At 41.8% G+C, this 16,240-nt stretch overlaps 1 protein-coding gene across 7 annotated transcripts in view; it reads right to left on the bottom strand.

Moving 5' to 3' along the window:
* The window catches only part of itpr1b (inositol 1,4,5-trisphosphate receptor, type 1b), an 86,042-nt gene that overhangs the window by 16,308 nt on the left and 53,494 nt on the right, over positions 1-16,240 (bottom strand). For 5 of the 7 annotated variants that reach the window (XM_071493922.1, XM_071493925.1, XM_071493927.1 and 2 more), the window contains 9 exons: positions 14,333-14,516; positions 13,724-13,986; positions 12,871-13,071; positions 11,562-11,672; positions 10,532-10,627; positions 10,325-10,459; positions 9,719-9,826; positions 9,017-9,248; positions 6,067-6,189 (listed from right to left, as the gene is read on the bottom strand). In XM_071493922.1, the coding sequence (XP_071350023.1) occupies positions 6,067-6,189; positions 9,017-9,248; positions 9,719-9,826; positions 10,325-10,459; positions 10,532-10,627; positions 11,562-11,672; positions 12,871-13,071; positions 13,724-13,986; positions 14,333-14,516 (1,453 nt within the window). The remainder of the gene's footprint in view (positions 1-6,066; positions 6,190-9,016; positions 9,249-9,718; positions 9,827-10,324; positions 10,460-10,531; positions 10,628-11,561; positions 11,673-12,870; positions 13,072-13,723; positions 13,987-14,332; positions 14,517-16,240) is intronic. The other 2 variants (XM_071493923.1, XM_071493929.1) reach the window with 1 other exon arrangement.

Genomic DNA, 16,240 nt, shown 5'->3' with positions numbered 1-16,240 from the left:
GTTTGCAGGAAGCTGAGTTACAGTATAGCTCTGACTCTATTTGCATGGTTGCATTCAACCATGAGCCTGAAACAGAGTAGAGGGTGTGGGCCTTTGACCACGACTGGTCACAGCTCACAGTACCTGGCCTCACACAAACAACACCCACTTGAAATTAACCCGCAGACACCCAGAGTTATTCAAGGTTTTCCCAACCACAGTTTCTCTTCAAATAACCCACCCAGAGGAACAATCCACTGACAGACACGAGTGATGTGATACAATAATGATTAATGTTTTTTTTTACAGTGTTCACGTTGTCTATACATTCTGCAAATTAAGCACAACTTTAAAGCTATAAAACTCTCTCTCACTGTCAAACTTATTATTATGTAATAAATGCTTTTTCATGCCCAAATGAAGTTTGGTTTATTCACGGTTTCCAAGCATTTGGCTTGAATATTACCAGATGTCTGAGCATCTCATATGAATCCAGGAAACACTGTGACATCAAATATTCATTGTTGCGCAACTTCGCAGTGGTTAAGATGTTTTCACTTGATAACTGGCTTCAGTTTGCAGACAACATCATTTAACCCCCTCTCGCACTGATTGGCGCGTCCTGGAATGAACTGCTAGGCTCTCACAAGACCTTTGACATAGAGAACCACATGGAGTTTCTCGAGCTAAGCTAACAACCTCTTTTTTTGTCTCCTCTACACCGCTGTGAGGAAGTTCAAACAAAAGGGACCTCGCCGTTTGACCCCAGACAGAACAATTGAAAGTTTATGTGAATCACAATGTGCGTCTCTCTCTGCTACTCTGCACTGGAACAATGACGGCCTTAATGGCTGCGGCTTTTCACATCCCCACAAATTCTGCCCTCAAGGAGAACTGAGAAGAAAAGGAAAGGAAGAAGAGACAGCAAAACAAACGGAAAATTGAAACTGCCCATAAAAACATGCTCAGGTCTGTCACTTTTTCCTTTGTCTGTGAAAAACCTCCTGTCCTGCAGGAAGTGCTTATCACCGAGACATCTCCCTTTGAATGAATCATATCTGCAGTAATCTGTCACACCTTGTGACCCAGCACCAGACAACCTTTCCCACCCTAAATCTGTAAATTCAGGGCACATGACAGACCCTGACTGACCCGGGGTTAATATGGTGTGGGGAACAAGGTCAAATACGTGGCTCCCACAAAGAAGTCGAAGAGTTTTTTTTCTTTGTTTTGAGGTGAAATAAAATCAGTTGGAGAGTGTTTGCCCTTATATTCTGTATGCATGTAAATACATTTGAGATTAGACTAACATCTAAAATACTTCAGGGCATTGGTGTCGTCAGCATCAGGGTTTAGCTGCAAATGTCTTTGATTAGCCTTGAATCTTTCAGACAGAGGAAAACTGCAGCCTTCTTTTGGCACGGACGGCACGCACTCTACTGGCATGGTGTGAAGTCGGTGCTGCTTCAGCTCAGCTGTCGGGATCACACAATGGCAGCAACAACAAAGGGCAAGGTATAAACACAAGTCCCACTAGTGACAGTGCCACTCGATTTGAGAACCACTGGTTTATTGACTGATTGACTACTTTGGTTACTTTAACAAACACTAACTACTGTGACATCTGCTGATGGTGCATCCTGGAATTTTTGCCTGAGAACATCATCTCCAGAGACATTAAAACCATCCTGAATGTTCTCAGTGACACCTTCCTACTATGACACGTTGCTGTAAAAAAAGCCCTATGGCATTGAAAGGCATTATCTATTATTATCTGACCTTCTGATAACAGCCCTACAAAGCAATCCATCACATTTTAAAGATGCACAGATGTTCTGCAGATTTAGAGATGTGGCTTTGTCATATGAGTCAGAGTCAAGCTACAGCTATTATTATTATTTCAAAATCATCAATAAAGGACTGTGGTCAGTTTCACAACTGTTGTTTGATTTATTATTATTGGCCCACCACATTCTTAGTGGCAACGTATGTGGACAAAAGACAAAACTCATATTACAGTAAACATCATACCTGTCTGTGATTGTGCAAACTGAACGATTGATACGTTTCCAAAATCACAATTTACTGCTCACTCAAACTACTGTTACAGAGGGAGTGAATGAGTGAGTGAATTCAGACACAGCTTATGTTTATAAGCTTAGAAATTTTATATAGCTTAAAGTCAAAGTTTACAGCTTAAAGTTTGACCTTAAGTTTAGTTATGGCACTACTGTAGATGTAAGAGCAGTCATGAAGTCCAGATGGTGTGATGCTGAAGTGTATTTGGCTGTAAGTGTGTCTTCACCGCCCACACACTGTAATGTAGAGATACAAAGCAGAAAACAGGGTCTGGCTCTGGGCTGAAGCAGCTGCTTGGAGCTCAGGAGTCAGGTTAGGGGCTGCTTCCTCTCACATCCAGACAATAGGAACAAAGCAGCAGACGGCATTTTGCTCCTCAGCTGGGGAGTGTGCCACATGGCTGTCATTTTCATATGTAATTTGAAAGGCCTGATCGTTAGACAACTAAATTTTAAAGGTCTTTGTCTATCAGTTTTATAATTTTTTGACCTTGTTAAACTTTTGCTACAAGTTTTAGTTAAAACACAGTGTTAAAGTCTTGATTTAAATGTCACTGTAAAGACAGTTCAGAGAAATTTAACTAGACTTAAAAGGAAGTAAGAAAACTGTAAGTTTTGCCTTTGGCGCATATACATTGCCACTAAGGATGTGGTGAGCCGATAAATATAGTACTTAGAGAAAGATAATAAATCAAACAACAGTTGTGAAATTGACCTATGGATGATTTTGAAATAATAACATTAATAATACTGTAGCTGGAGTCTCATATGACTCTCTCATATGACAAAACATAACAGCAGCATACAAGCAGTGATTCCTCAATCAAGTTAAGCTTAAGAGGTACAAGGTTTTCAAGGCCACACATTAACATTTGTCACACACAGATCATTCAAGGCTCAACAAAACAAACTTGGTGCTTGCGCAACTCTCTCTCTCTCTCTCTCACACACACACACACACACACACACACACACACACACACACACACACACACACACACACACACACACACACACACACACACACACCCTGACCTTAGCTCCAGATGGTGTGGGCTAGATCCAGACCATCTCAACTCCATGTTGTTGTTTTTTTTTTATATATATAATGAAATTCAAAAATTTCAGAAATGACCACAGATGATAGTCTCATTAATTAAACAAATGATTATAGACTTGATTTCTGTTGTTCAGTTTAATTATGCAATCTGATGGATGTTGTGAAAACGTCACACTAAAGCCATAAAATTCAGGGTTTCATCACCTCAGTTGATGGACTTTGACTGACATGAGGCATCTGTTTGTTTGGTTTTTAGATGTTGCCATATAATCAAACTACAAGTCGGGTATAATGTTCAATACATCTTGAATGCTGGGGTCATTTACAAGTCAGGAACTGGTCATCACAAATACTTCTATTGGTAGGCAACAGCACAGGTCCATGTTTACTCCCTGCTAGTGACTGATGACTGCAGCTGCAACTGGGAATATAAGAGGAAGATGAGACAAGAAGATTTAACTTAAACAATGGATGAATGCATCTGCAGTGAAACGAATGGAGCAGAGGCTTTAAAGCCCGTCTAAAGCTGGATTTAGCTTTTTTAGGAGGTTAGTTGTGGTTCTGCTTCTCTCTTTTGTTCAGAGACATGTCAAACTTTGGAGGAGGTGTTTGATCTGATGTATCAGCAGTGGCCACATTTAAATGTTTGTTTCACTTGTTGACAAACACACAAAAAAAAAATCAACAGATTAAATAAAGGTTGCAATGTTGTGGATTATAGGTAATGTAAGAGGTCTGACATTTGACCTTTTGCTGTATGTGTATCTGTCTCTTATCTTTTTTTTTTTTTTTTTTAAACAGTATGTCATACTCCACAGTATGATATGGTATTACATTTCCTGTTTGAGATTCTAGTCTTAAGGGGAGCTGTAGTATTTACTTAAGTCTGTACATGCACAAACACACATGGGCACAGACTTAATTACCAGAAGTGATACATATGGAGAGGAAGATGACTCAATCTAAAACCAGTGTGAGAATGAAATCTGACACCATGTTAAATCATGCGTTAGTGTCAAGCTCAGAAAAGGTACAGTATCAACAATCAAGTCAGGACCTTTTTAAGAACAAATCTGTCCTGGCTTTTTGTGACAACACTGCAGTGCAGATCCAGATCTTCAGCTAGGATTACTTTCTCATCACACTTGTGGTGAAACTCACTTTGGTTAGGGAGGTGTGAGGCTACACCCAAACCACAGGCACAGGAGCACATAGTGTTCTGTAAAGTCCTGCACATACATAACACTAACACTGCATCTTACTGTATGTGATCTAATCAGGTGCTAAGTGCTAAAAATACATATACAATGGCAATTGCTGGGATGAAAACAATCAAAGCCATTTCAGGAAGTGATTAAGGAACCATGTGTTCAGTGGAACAGCAAATGTTCTCCTGAATGCAGACCACCCTCTGCAGTCGGTTCTCAAATTGAAAAAAAGCCTGTGTTTGGATTTTCAACTTTTCACGCTGACTTAAAGAGGATCTGAATTTGTTTTCAGAGTAAAGGGAAGAAGAGTCCATCAGTTTGGTAGTTCTATCTTCTATAACTCTGTCGAATGCACAATCGACAAAGTTTAAAAAAAAAAAACAAACAAAAAAAAAAAAACCCAAAAAAGGATGAAAACTGATGCAGCAGGACCAGAGATATTGTCTTTTTTATTCCACGCTTTCTTCTCCCTTTTCAAAACCTGGTGCCTTTGATACCCACAATGCAACTTGATTGCTTACAGTTTGGTCAGATATTTGCATGTTATACTAGTAGCACAATCGAGCCTCTAGGCTTAAGCAGAACTGAGGAACGAGCTACGGATGTCTGATAAAGTAGCAAAAAAGACTTCAGACGTGTCCAACGCTGCCTCAGGTGACATTACTTGGGACAAATTATCAGCTTTCGTGCAGATCCCTCTGCACCTACAACTGGCCTCATAAAACTCTTCCCAAGACCTGTAAGCACACTTTGATCTGTAAAATCAATGGAGATGCCCTTTCAGTGCAAATCTACAAAAGTGCAGGTTGATTTAACTTTTATCTTTATTGTGTCCTTTTTCAACACAAACAAGAGAAAGTAGGTGCATTTCCATTAACCTGCTTATTGCAAAATTTGAAATTGCGAAACAAGAAACGCGTGAATTTTGAAAAAAAAAAAAAAAAAAAAACTCCAAATGCCGCAAAAAAAGTATTCACTTGCATTTTTCAGACTATTTGACAAAGCAATATTTCACAAAGTTGAAAAGGAAACACTTTCTGCCTGCCGTATCATGCCCCAGGGAGCCTGTTCCAACCAAGAGGCAGACTGCTGGAAATCTGTCACCACGTTTAATTCAATGATATCACGAGAGGAGAAAACAAAGCTTTATTCACATAACATCACTCAGTGGAAACACAGACCATTCACAACTGTGTTTTGTCAACTTTTCTGAAAAATAAATAAATAAAAAAAGCTTCTATTTTGCACAACACTGCAATGGAAAGAGATAGAGCTCTGCCCACTTTCACTCCTGGCAATTAATGTGAACAGTGGGTGTGGCTGAAAATTTATTGGTTTCTTACAAAAACTAACAGACAAATGATATTTTCTTATACAAATAAGAAAGACAGCTTTTCACTGCCATCAGAATAATCTGGGCAGAGTTCCTGTTTGCCTCAACAGGGAGCAAGGAGCTGCACCTGCAGGGCATAAACGTGCAGAGGTGTAACACCAGCCTTCAACAAGTCATGGCCGAGTTTCTTTATTAATCGTCTTTGGCACACAGGTTTGTGGTTATGAACGGTATGTACTATATGTCTCCTGACCAAGGCCCTCCCTGCACAGTTAATGTTTGTGACAATCACTCCCACAGTGCATGCACGTGTACACACACACGAACATACACAAATACAACACATTCGCCAACCTGTTCTGCAGGTGTTAAAGTGCTAAAGGAACCAGGAGACTGAAGGTGACTGACCTCCTCGGACACCCTCCAGAGGGTAGAAGAAGGCCACGAGCAGGTTCATGAGCACAGCCAGGTTAAAAGAGATGCTGCTCCAGAATGACATGTTCCTGGAGCACCAGTACAGGATGGGCTGGGCTGGAGGACACGGTGCAGAAGCAAATTAATACAGGTCATTCTGCCACAGAGAGAGCACTGCAGCAGCCTGACATCAAGCAGATAACTCTACACAAACTGTGCTATATACCAAGCACAATTTACTAAACAATTTCACAGAGCACTTCAGTTTACAGTATAGGTAAAACACACAGTGACTGATCAGTGTTTCACACCAAACAGGAGAAAAATGCTGAGATTTCATAAATGTAATTTCCAATTTATTGTGATCAAACCTACAAAAACAAAGATCAGGATGATTTACTTTGTACTGTACACAGATACCCAACTCTACTGCCAGATAAAAACAATCACATTCAGTGACAGCAAATGTTGATGTCCAGCGCCAATGCTTTTAAAATTGTCCCTTTTTACTACATCTGATCACTGAAACTATAGTGTGGTCAGAGTTAGGGTAAATAAACTAGGAGTAACATTTGGTTAAACCAATTAGTTCTCATCATACTGATCTCCACATCTTTACCTTCTGCTTCAGAAGAGCTTACTAGTCCCTGCAATAGCACTGGATGTAATTTGTGGGGTGTGGACTCATCCAATGTGGATGTATGGGTTGCTATGGCGAGAGATTTTGTTTCGTGCTTGGTTTAAAATAAATAACTCATTGGCAAACATCTGTCATGTTCCCTCACTTTTTTTTTTTTTTTTTTTTCCGACCAGACTTGGGTTGTTGGGTGTTGGGTTATTTTGGTAATTTGAAAAAAGTAGTAAATTTGGGGTGAAACATCAGAAAGGGGTCTGTGTGGTTTTAAGTACCATTTTAAGCATCAAAACTATAATCAAAGGACTATCTTTGAAGGGTAAAATCAGGCAAAACTTAAACTTACTACACAAAACCAACTGTTGGGTACATTTCACACACACTAAATGATTTTCTACTTTTAGAAGAGTAAAAACACATGGATTTGCATGCATACATGCATGACCAATACTATTTTGGGCTCTGCAGTTCATCAGAGAAAGAAGAAGAGACTGTGGGTGGGGGCTTTTAGCAACAGAAGTCACGATATTCATGACAAGTGGTTAGCACCAGCGGAACAATATGGTCTCCAGCTGTGCTGATTCATTCAGATAGGAGAGAGGTGGCTGTCGTCACGTGTTTTCACACTATAGACAAACCATCTTCCCCCAGGCCTGACCATGGGAGAGGCCACAACATGCTGCTAAACTTAACAAAGGGAGCGGTCACTTCTCTGCGCTCGCTGACAGAGAATCAGTCAGGAGGTCAACAGGGACCTGAAACTTAAAATTGTGTTCTGGCCTGCAAGACTGTGGTATTTAAGATTAGTAAAAACAAAAGTTTAACACGAAGAGGAGTTATGAGATATTGTTTGAATATTTCACACATCAGTGCTTCTGGGTCACCTGTGAACAGTTTCTACTGACTTGGCGTTCTCATACCTGCTGTCCCCTACGCTGCCTTGATTGGCCTCCAGTAACGTTGTGGCATGTCAGAAGTAAAGAATGTGTGACTGAACATGACCTAAAACTGCCAGGCAGATAAATCAGGTTGGCCCATTAATCCCATTACTATGGGGCAGACTTGGAGCATCCTGCTAACTCAGGTGGCTAAGGTGCAATCTGAGTGCGAGTCCAGCCAAGGGTCTTTATCTCATGTCACATCAGTCCTGCCTGTTTGTAGTTTCCTGTCCAATTATTTGCTCTTACTAAAGCAGAAATATATAAAATAATAAATCAGACAGGGGACAGGCTTCACACACCATCCATAGCTTTCTACACCTTTCTGCTGTTTCTAGAAAGGCAAAATACAGGAACCTGACACAGTAATCTCCTCACAAAATATATGGACAAATAAAATACAGCAAATATTTAAAGACAGTTTTGCAATGTGCAGAAATATATAGAAAATATGTTGTTAGTCCATCTTATTCTATTATTAACTTAATTAGACTATATTGTACTTTAAATAAGCTGCTTATCAAAGTTTACATGCTCTCTCCGCTTCCATCCCTCCAGGGTTCAGAGATAAGGGAGCAGAGTGCAGCCCCTTTCACACATGGAGCCAGTTAAATTATCAGAATGAGTCAGTGGGCTTTGTGGGGAGTGATCTCACAAAGTCTGGTTTAATGATGGATTTTAGAAGAAATTTTACACATACTTTGTCTCCCTGTGCTTGAATTGCCAGCTACAGGGAGCAAAATGTTTCCAAAAATGAATAAGTTTTGTGCTGTGTTTATGTAGAAAGCCTGTTTTACTCAGTGTGGTGAACAGTTCATAGTTTAATAAAGATAATACTCTTTAAATACTATTCTGCTCTCCTGCTATTGATTTTTTATCTAATACCTGAGAGTTTGTGGTTGGCAGAACTGAGAGTTACAGTCTAGACCTGTAACATCTGTGTGTCTGATTTCTGTTTGTGCAATATTCCTGCCTGTGTTTTTAATCACAGCTGGTCGTCCATGGTGCTTTCGGTGTTGCAAACATGTCAGACACCACAGAAATACAGTCAAACAAGAAGTTCCATACTTCATATTTCCTGCCCTACTGTTTTTGATACTGAAATCTCTGTCACTGTGTCCCGCATGTTTATGCCTTCTGATCACAATAGAGATGTGGAGGAACAGTTCGGGGAATTACCAGACTGACTTGTAGGGAAATTTTGTCTCCACTTCTTGCTCACAAATGAGCTGATAATAATGGCGTGTATGTAGGAAAGGGGCTTTGGTATCTCTAGTCTATTCAGGGAGGGCTAACAGGGACCTGGAGAGATGCATGAGGAAAGCTTGTAAACCAGGCACTAGAAGATAAAGAGTTGAGGAGAAAAACGCACAGGGAACGGTGTTTGTGTTACCAGTAGCCTCTTGAGTACCTCGCAGCTTCTTCTGCCAGTTCATCTCATTGAAGAGGTCCTCAGAGCGCAGGAAGAAGTCATTGATCTTGCTGCCCTGCTCGTCCCTCTCTGTGGTGTAGTAGACACGCAGCTTGGACTCTTGGGTGAGGAACTCGCAGATGTTGGGCACAGGAAAGACTATCTGCTCCATGGTGCGATCTAATCGCACAATCTGCACACAACCACAACAGCGGCCGCTAAGTCACACACACTCCCTGTCATTGTAGCGAGCTAATAAATATTGATCCAGTTTCATTAGTTGAAATGATCTGACTGGATAATGTTACAAACTGTACCTTTCGATATCAATGAAAGAGTTGTTTTGTTTGTGAAGGTGGTTGAAAAACCGAACCAACAACTTGTGCACACAGAAAAATGTGCAAACATGCCAAAGCTGCTAGTCATACCATAAAGGTACAGGATGACACTCAAAAACAGCCCAAGCAAAACAGTACCACGCGCCTCAAGCCAATTTTTATACCAAAACATTTCGCAATCGACTCAAGCTGATGCAGACGTCCTGGAATAGATGTCACATTTATGGTGAACAAATTAACAGCAATTCAATGAATAGAAAATGAAAATACAAACATGACAGCAGCAGATCGACAGTGTATTTAAGACATGGACCTAACAACTGACCTCAATCTGAGCTGTGTGTTTGGCATAGAACTCGAGAGCCTCGTCCCCCTCTCCATACGTCCCCCCTGGCTTCAACATAGCCTGAAGCTCCTTGTTGTGACGGGCTAACTGAAATCACAACACACACACACACACACACACACACACACACACACACACACACACACACACAGAGTCATCACAAAGATTATTTCTATCATTATCCAGGTCCAGGTTTGTATACATGTTTGAACTTAACATGCTGCAGCACTGATGCAAAATTACTGGTATTTACCAGCAATGCACATTACACGCTATTTACTGTATCTTTGAATGCATGATGTTCCGTCTGTTCAACCACAAGGCTGCAGGGTGTGGACAGACAATGATTGATGCATAACTATAATTGTCATCAGACACCCTGCTATTGAGCTGTGCACAGCCTGAGGGCTGAAAAAGAGGACATGAGTGTGTCATGGTGAGAATCACATGTCTTCAGCAACCACGGGAAATGACACAGACACACAGTAACAGTAAAGCCATTGAATATCCACTGGTCATGAATGCAATGTATGCATGGGCTACAGCATTTACTCATGGGTGTGACTGTCTCTGCTGATGGCTTACTTGATGTGCCAAGATGTAGATATTGTGGCCAACATTGCGTGGAGATGCAGAGTGCTCCTCCTCCCCATCCTCGCCCTCCTGCGGCTCCTCCACCTCTATCTCCCCCTGCATGTAGGCCTTCTTTATCACTTCCACCTGCAAGAATACAGACTGTCAGCTAACATCCGCTTAATACTGATGTGATGACTTGAATGATGTCATACGCACCAGCTCTTTAGGCCTCATGTTGTACAGTATTCTCTCTGCGTTCTCACTGTCATGGCGACTCTCCATGATTGCGAGAAGAAGCTTGGAGGCATTATTCTACAGAAGGATGAGAGGGCACAGATAACAGCACAGACACAATCAACTCAGGTCCATTTTCTCCACCTCATTCATCATTCCTGACTGAACACAGGCAGCAAATCAACGACCATTAAAGGGGAAATCCAACTGTGAGTGTTCTTACTTTGGCTATCTTTTCTCTAGAGATTATCACCGCAGGAAATCACTGACTGAAGGACATGGTGGCTCAAAATAGAAAAGTGCAAATATCTCCTAACACTGGGTTGTGACCATGATCACAATCGTCTGGCAGTTTTTTTCAGGGTTGCTGTCAGTGATATAATTAGTACAATAACTTTGCAGTTTGATGACCAATCTCTCCCTGGATGGATTTGAATGTCAAGTCTGATGTGTATGTTTTAGAACTCTCACTAATTTTAATCTCTAGCGTCCATCCATCCATAATCTACACTACTTATCTTTATAGGGTCACAGGGGGGCTGGAGCCAATCTCAGCTGATATGGGGCGAGGGCAGGGTACACCTTGGACAGTCGCCAGTCCCATCACCGGGCTAACATGTAGAGATAAACAACCAGGCATGCTCACATTCACACCTATGGGCACTTTAGAATCGCCAATTAATTGTGCATTTCTTTGGACTGTAGGAGGAAGCCGGAGTACCCAGAGGGAACCCACTCAGGCAGAGGGAGAACATGCAAACTCCACACAGAAAGGCCCCAGGTGCCGGGTTTGAACCCAGAACCTTCTCAGACAGTGCTAACCACCGCACCACTGTGCTGCCTTAATCTCTAGTGTGTTTTAACGAAGTCAGTGTCTCCTCAACAAGTTTTCCAGAGGAATAAGATAAATACACCAACAATCTGAAAAGAAAACTGAACCTGCTGTGTAACGCTACATCTATTTCAAAGAGTTTTTTTCCCTTCTCCAGTGATGACACCAATAATCACTCACTTTGAGTTCAAGCACCAGATCCATCCTCTTCTTGCCAAGGGGGTTGATGTCATTGAGGATGAGAGCAATGATGATGTCAATACCGTTGCACTCATGAGTGGCGATGCAGTTCTGAGGAACAAATGAAATAAAAAAAATATATTGCAAAAATTGTAAAAACAAAAAAAAAGGTACACTTCAAATAACAAGAGGAGAGAAAAAATATGCTGTGTTTATTTATTGAGTGCTGACTGGAAAATCATGGCCTCTTCTCCAGTGATTCAAAGGACCTCATGTTGACCAGTCATCTCACAATCCTCCAACTGGTGTCTGAATAACAGTAAAATCCATCGACAAGCTGAGTGTTTAGAAGATTGGGGTGATAAAATGGTGTTTTTTCAGTTGTGGTTAACTGAGCCTTGATCAATCTGACTTAAAAGCTCATGCCAGATTTGAATAGTATCAGGCAAATAATTAAATATTTGATAAACTGGCCTTTTCCCCTGTGTGCTGCCCCATACTGCTCAAATTCCTTTAAGTTTACCCAGCCAGCACAGTCAAGTGCTGAAGAGATGGGTCACATTTTATAATTATTGGTCAGGTTGTATAAATATTGGCTTTGTAATGTATAAATTACTGTTTATCTTGCAAACATGCCACACCCAAAACTAAACAATGGCTTTTGGTAAACAATGGTTTGGAGCAAGTATGCTGCTACCATTTAAAGATACTTAATACCACACAAACAAAACATGAACAAAAATAATTCCAGCTCCCATCCCTCAGTAGATATGAACAAAGAGCTTTGTTTAGTCTGGCAGTGCCGTCTCTAGCACGGTTTCAAGGAACTGAAATCTTTTCAAACAGCAACTGCATTTAGCCACTTGCTTATTAGTCATGCCAGTTTCACACTTGCCATACAATGAACCCAGAGCAGCAGGTCTCATCACCATCATGTGAGAAGACCAAGCGATGCTAATCCAGGACATTTACAAACACAGCGAGTCTGCCAGCATCAGGTCTGCGTTGTGGAAAGACGAGTGACTGCGTAGCTCCAGTGCATTGCTGGGCATGAAAAGTGAAACGCTGAAGACTAATTACAGAACCACCCAAACAAAACCGCCATCTGATTACTAAAATGAAAAGGTCACTCTGACGTAAACTGAAGCTAATCTGATGAAGCGCTAGAAGAAATCCACATTTGACAACCCATACGAGAAAAAGCTTTACACAGTCAGGTAAAATGAATGACGACACAGACAAACCCGAGACTGAATATACTGTTATGAGCACATTTTCTTCAGTCACGTTCTGTGTGCACGTGTATCACCTGGTTCTCATGACAGGGACCTTGGCAGTACTCAGTCAGGCTCTCCACAGTCTGGTTGATGAGTCCTACATTCTTCTCATTGATGTAAAGCCCCAGCAAGCCCAGTCCTCCTGTTGTACTGCCACAAATACAGTCCAGGAACTGGAGAGTCTCACACACCAGATTATAATTGTTCTTGTTGTTCTGGTTGCGCAGAAAGTTCTGGGGATGGACGGAGATCAAATAAAGACTCATTAGGTACAGTATATCATATTCCCATGCACTTGGGCAGTGTGATATATTTTTGTCATTAAAACTACAAATAAGGGAGCAGAATAACTGAAGCTCCTTTAAGCTTCTACTCAGGGAATCTGGTGGCTTGTTGTACTTGTGTCTCTTTTTTAAGCATGCAAGCTTATACAGCAGACAGACAATTACTGCACTGATGTCTTTGGAAGGAGCAGAAACATCTCAGTGAACTGATCATCTGTGCTCCATTGCTAGCGGTAAATCGATATCTGCCACCCACGCTGGGTCAGGATAGGTGAGACAGAATGATTCAGCAACGAGCCAGCGATCATTTGATGAGGGCCTGCCTCAGTTTGGGGTATAAACAGAATCAATGCAAGAAGGAAGTCTTCTGTCTGGGTTGGTGGGGGCTAGCCATTACTAAACACCAACACACTCCTCATAGTGAAACCAGACCAAGACAGCCCAGATATGGAAACGGCTGCATCAGGAAGTTCTGCAAATGGTGCCTATTTTCAACACGGTTTCATTTCTGTATAACTGAGTGTGGTGATTGAAATTCAGAACACAGGTCAGGAAATGTTAACATGTCATGGGGAGGAGGGGCTGGGGTGCACTGGCTGACCTGCAGATCTCTGTTGTGGTTCTCGCAGAGCAGCTGCATGAGGCGCAGGATGGGCTGCATGATGGTGATGATGCCGCTCATCTCGCCTTCCTCCTGGCCCTTATCAGTGGTCGGGACGGGAGTGCCGTCCGCGGCCGCCTGATGCTCTTCGGCTTCAGCCTCGCGACGGTAGGTGGTGAAGGCTTTCTTGGTGACGGCAGAGGCCTCCACCAGCTGCTCCTTCACCTCCTCGGTCACCACTGCCACCACCGGCATGTCTTTGACTAACCACAGACACAGGGAATTGAGTCAAACACAAACCATTGGAGACAAGACACAGTGTTATCAACAACGTTCATATAAAGAGTCATAAATTCATGTGGTGACTCTTATAATCATTAATTCACATGCATAGAGATATTTTGATTAAGAAAAAGATTTTATGACCACACACTGTCTTAAATTAGAGAATACAAAAGAATAAATAAACTAAATAAATGAAGTTGTGTTTCAAAAAAACGGGCATTTAGTGCAGAGACATCAAGAGAGGTTTAGTTTTCTAGTTTAATAGTGTAAGGTTTGATTCCCTCAAGAATATGATGTTGGTCACCTGCACTCTTGACCCCTCACCTTTCTTGCGTGCTGGCGTGTCTTTGTCTGGTGGCTCCTCATCCTTCTTCTTGCTGCCCAGGTCACTTGTATTGACTGTTACAGTGGCTTTGATCTCCTGCTGAGCCAGCTTCATGCGCTCGTAAAACACCTTGAAGAATTTCTCGGACTTGTTGTCTCCTGTTAAACGCTGGAAGAACGACCGCTGAAGAGAAATAGGGAGAAGGAAGAGGACAATGTGTGTTTTCACTTTTGGTGTTTCACTTTTCAATATTCAAGTCTTACACTCATCACACACCACTTTGCACACCACTCTTAATTTTTTATGAACTAATGATCTGCCAAAATGCTGATTCAAGTTGGTCCACTTTCAACTTAACATCAGCAATGTTTCTTTCCAAAATTAATTGTAATCAGAGAACAAAGGCTTCAAGGTGTTTGAAGACATTTGTCATTTAATAACCTCGTATACCTCTTATCATTGTCTTATTGACTCTCAAGGTTTCTACTCAGTGCTGAGAGCCAGAGGTTTGGTGAGACACAGTTACATAAGCCTCCTCTCACAGTGACAGGAAAACATGCTGCAAGGCCACATCATGCTCACCTGATTTTACACCATCTGCTCTCTGCCCCCCCCTCGGGCACAACACAGTTCTGGCACTCTGTGGACTGGGTGTTAACACTTACAAAGGGACAAGGAACAGCTAAAATAAAGACAAAGGATTTGGGATTTACATGCAAACTAAAATGCATTCAGACACAGAGACGCAGCCACACAGCCAGTCCCCACACCCTGCTGCACATGCATCTACTGTACAAGTGTGCATGTGCATAAACAAAATGCATGGCAACGCAGCACATTAACACCTGCGGGTAAACACACACACACACACACACACACACACACACACACACACACACACACACACACACAAACACAAACACAAACACACATGTAGCAACACATTCACAAAATTGGGCTAACTTGTGCTGCAATAAAAACCACATTTGTGTGATTGCAACGGACCACACAGATTTCTTCTTTTCTGAGCTTTTCAACTATGCAAGAGTGAAAGTTTGCTCCAGCGTGAGTGAGAGGTTTTTGAAGTCAAGCTAAGGAAGGAAATGTTCTGCCTATAGGAACTTCACAAAGGGCCCTGTGTGCATGTAGCTGTTGTTTTTCTTCAACAGGCTCATATGTTCTGTCCCATTTTCCTCTCGATAATCCCTCCTTACATAAGACCTGTAATCAGCTGAGTGGTTACAGTGAGGGCACACAGCGCCTTGGCTCTAACACTGTTACATCAGCCCACGGAGGGCGAGCAGTGGAAAGAGGGAAAGGGAGAGAGGAAAACCCTGCCCTACTTTTTAGTGCCAGAACGGCACGGAGTGAGTGTGTGGTGTGAGAGGCAGGAGGGACGGGGGGGGGGGGGGTCCAACGCAAGCAGGAGTTATCACATACATAGATTCTGGGGCAGTTTTGAAAGCCTGTTATATAAGACTCTTTCCAGGTTTAGCTCAACTTAGTTAAGTTTCAGAAAGAGGGGAAAGACATGTCAATAGTGAGACAACATGCAAGTGCACTGAACAGCACATATGTGATTTTATCTGCATAAAAAACTTTTGAAAAAACATGAAACAGTGAGAATGACTTAGTGAAAACTTCTGCAGTCACCTGACTCAAGTCCTGAGGGACACAGAACACTTAATGCATTAACAAACCTAAGTTGTTTTCCTGCTCTCTTTTATGCAACAGTTTGTTCTTGCTTGTTTTTCAAGCTGTTAACATCATGTTGTTGACAAGAGAGAGGGTCATTCATTGATAGTGATCTGATTACGAGTCAGACTTATGCAAGCAGGCCAACTTCTCCAGACACAGACAACAGCTCTAGGATAGCAGCTTTACAAGATTACCATATCAAATAGTCC

This window comes from Trachinotus anak, unplaced genomic scaffold (assembly GCF_046630095.1).
Source record: "Trachinotus anak isolate AG129_WGS33_773 ecotype Australia unplaced genomic scaffold, CSIRO_AGI_Tana_v1 ptg000013l, whole genome shotgun sequence".
NCBI classification, from domain to species: domain Eukaryota; kingdom Metazoa; phylum Chordata; class Actinopteri; order Carangiformes; family Carangidae; genus Trachinotus; species Trachinotus anak.
This window is presented reverse-complemented; position numbering and strand designations above follow the sequence as displayed.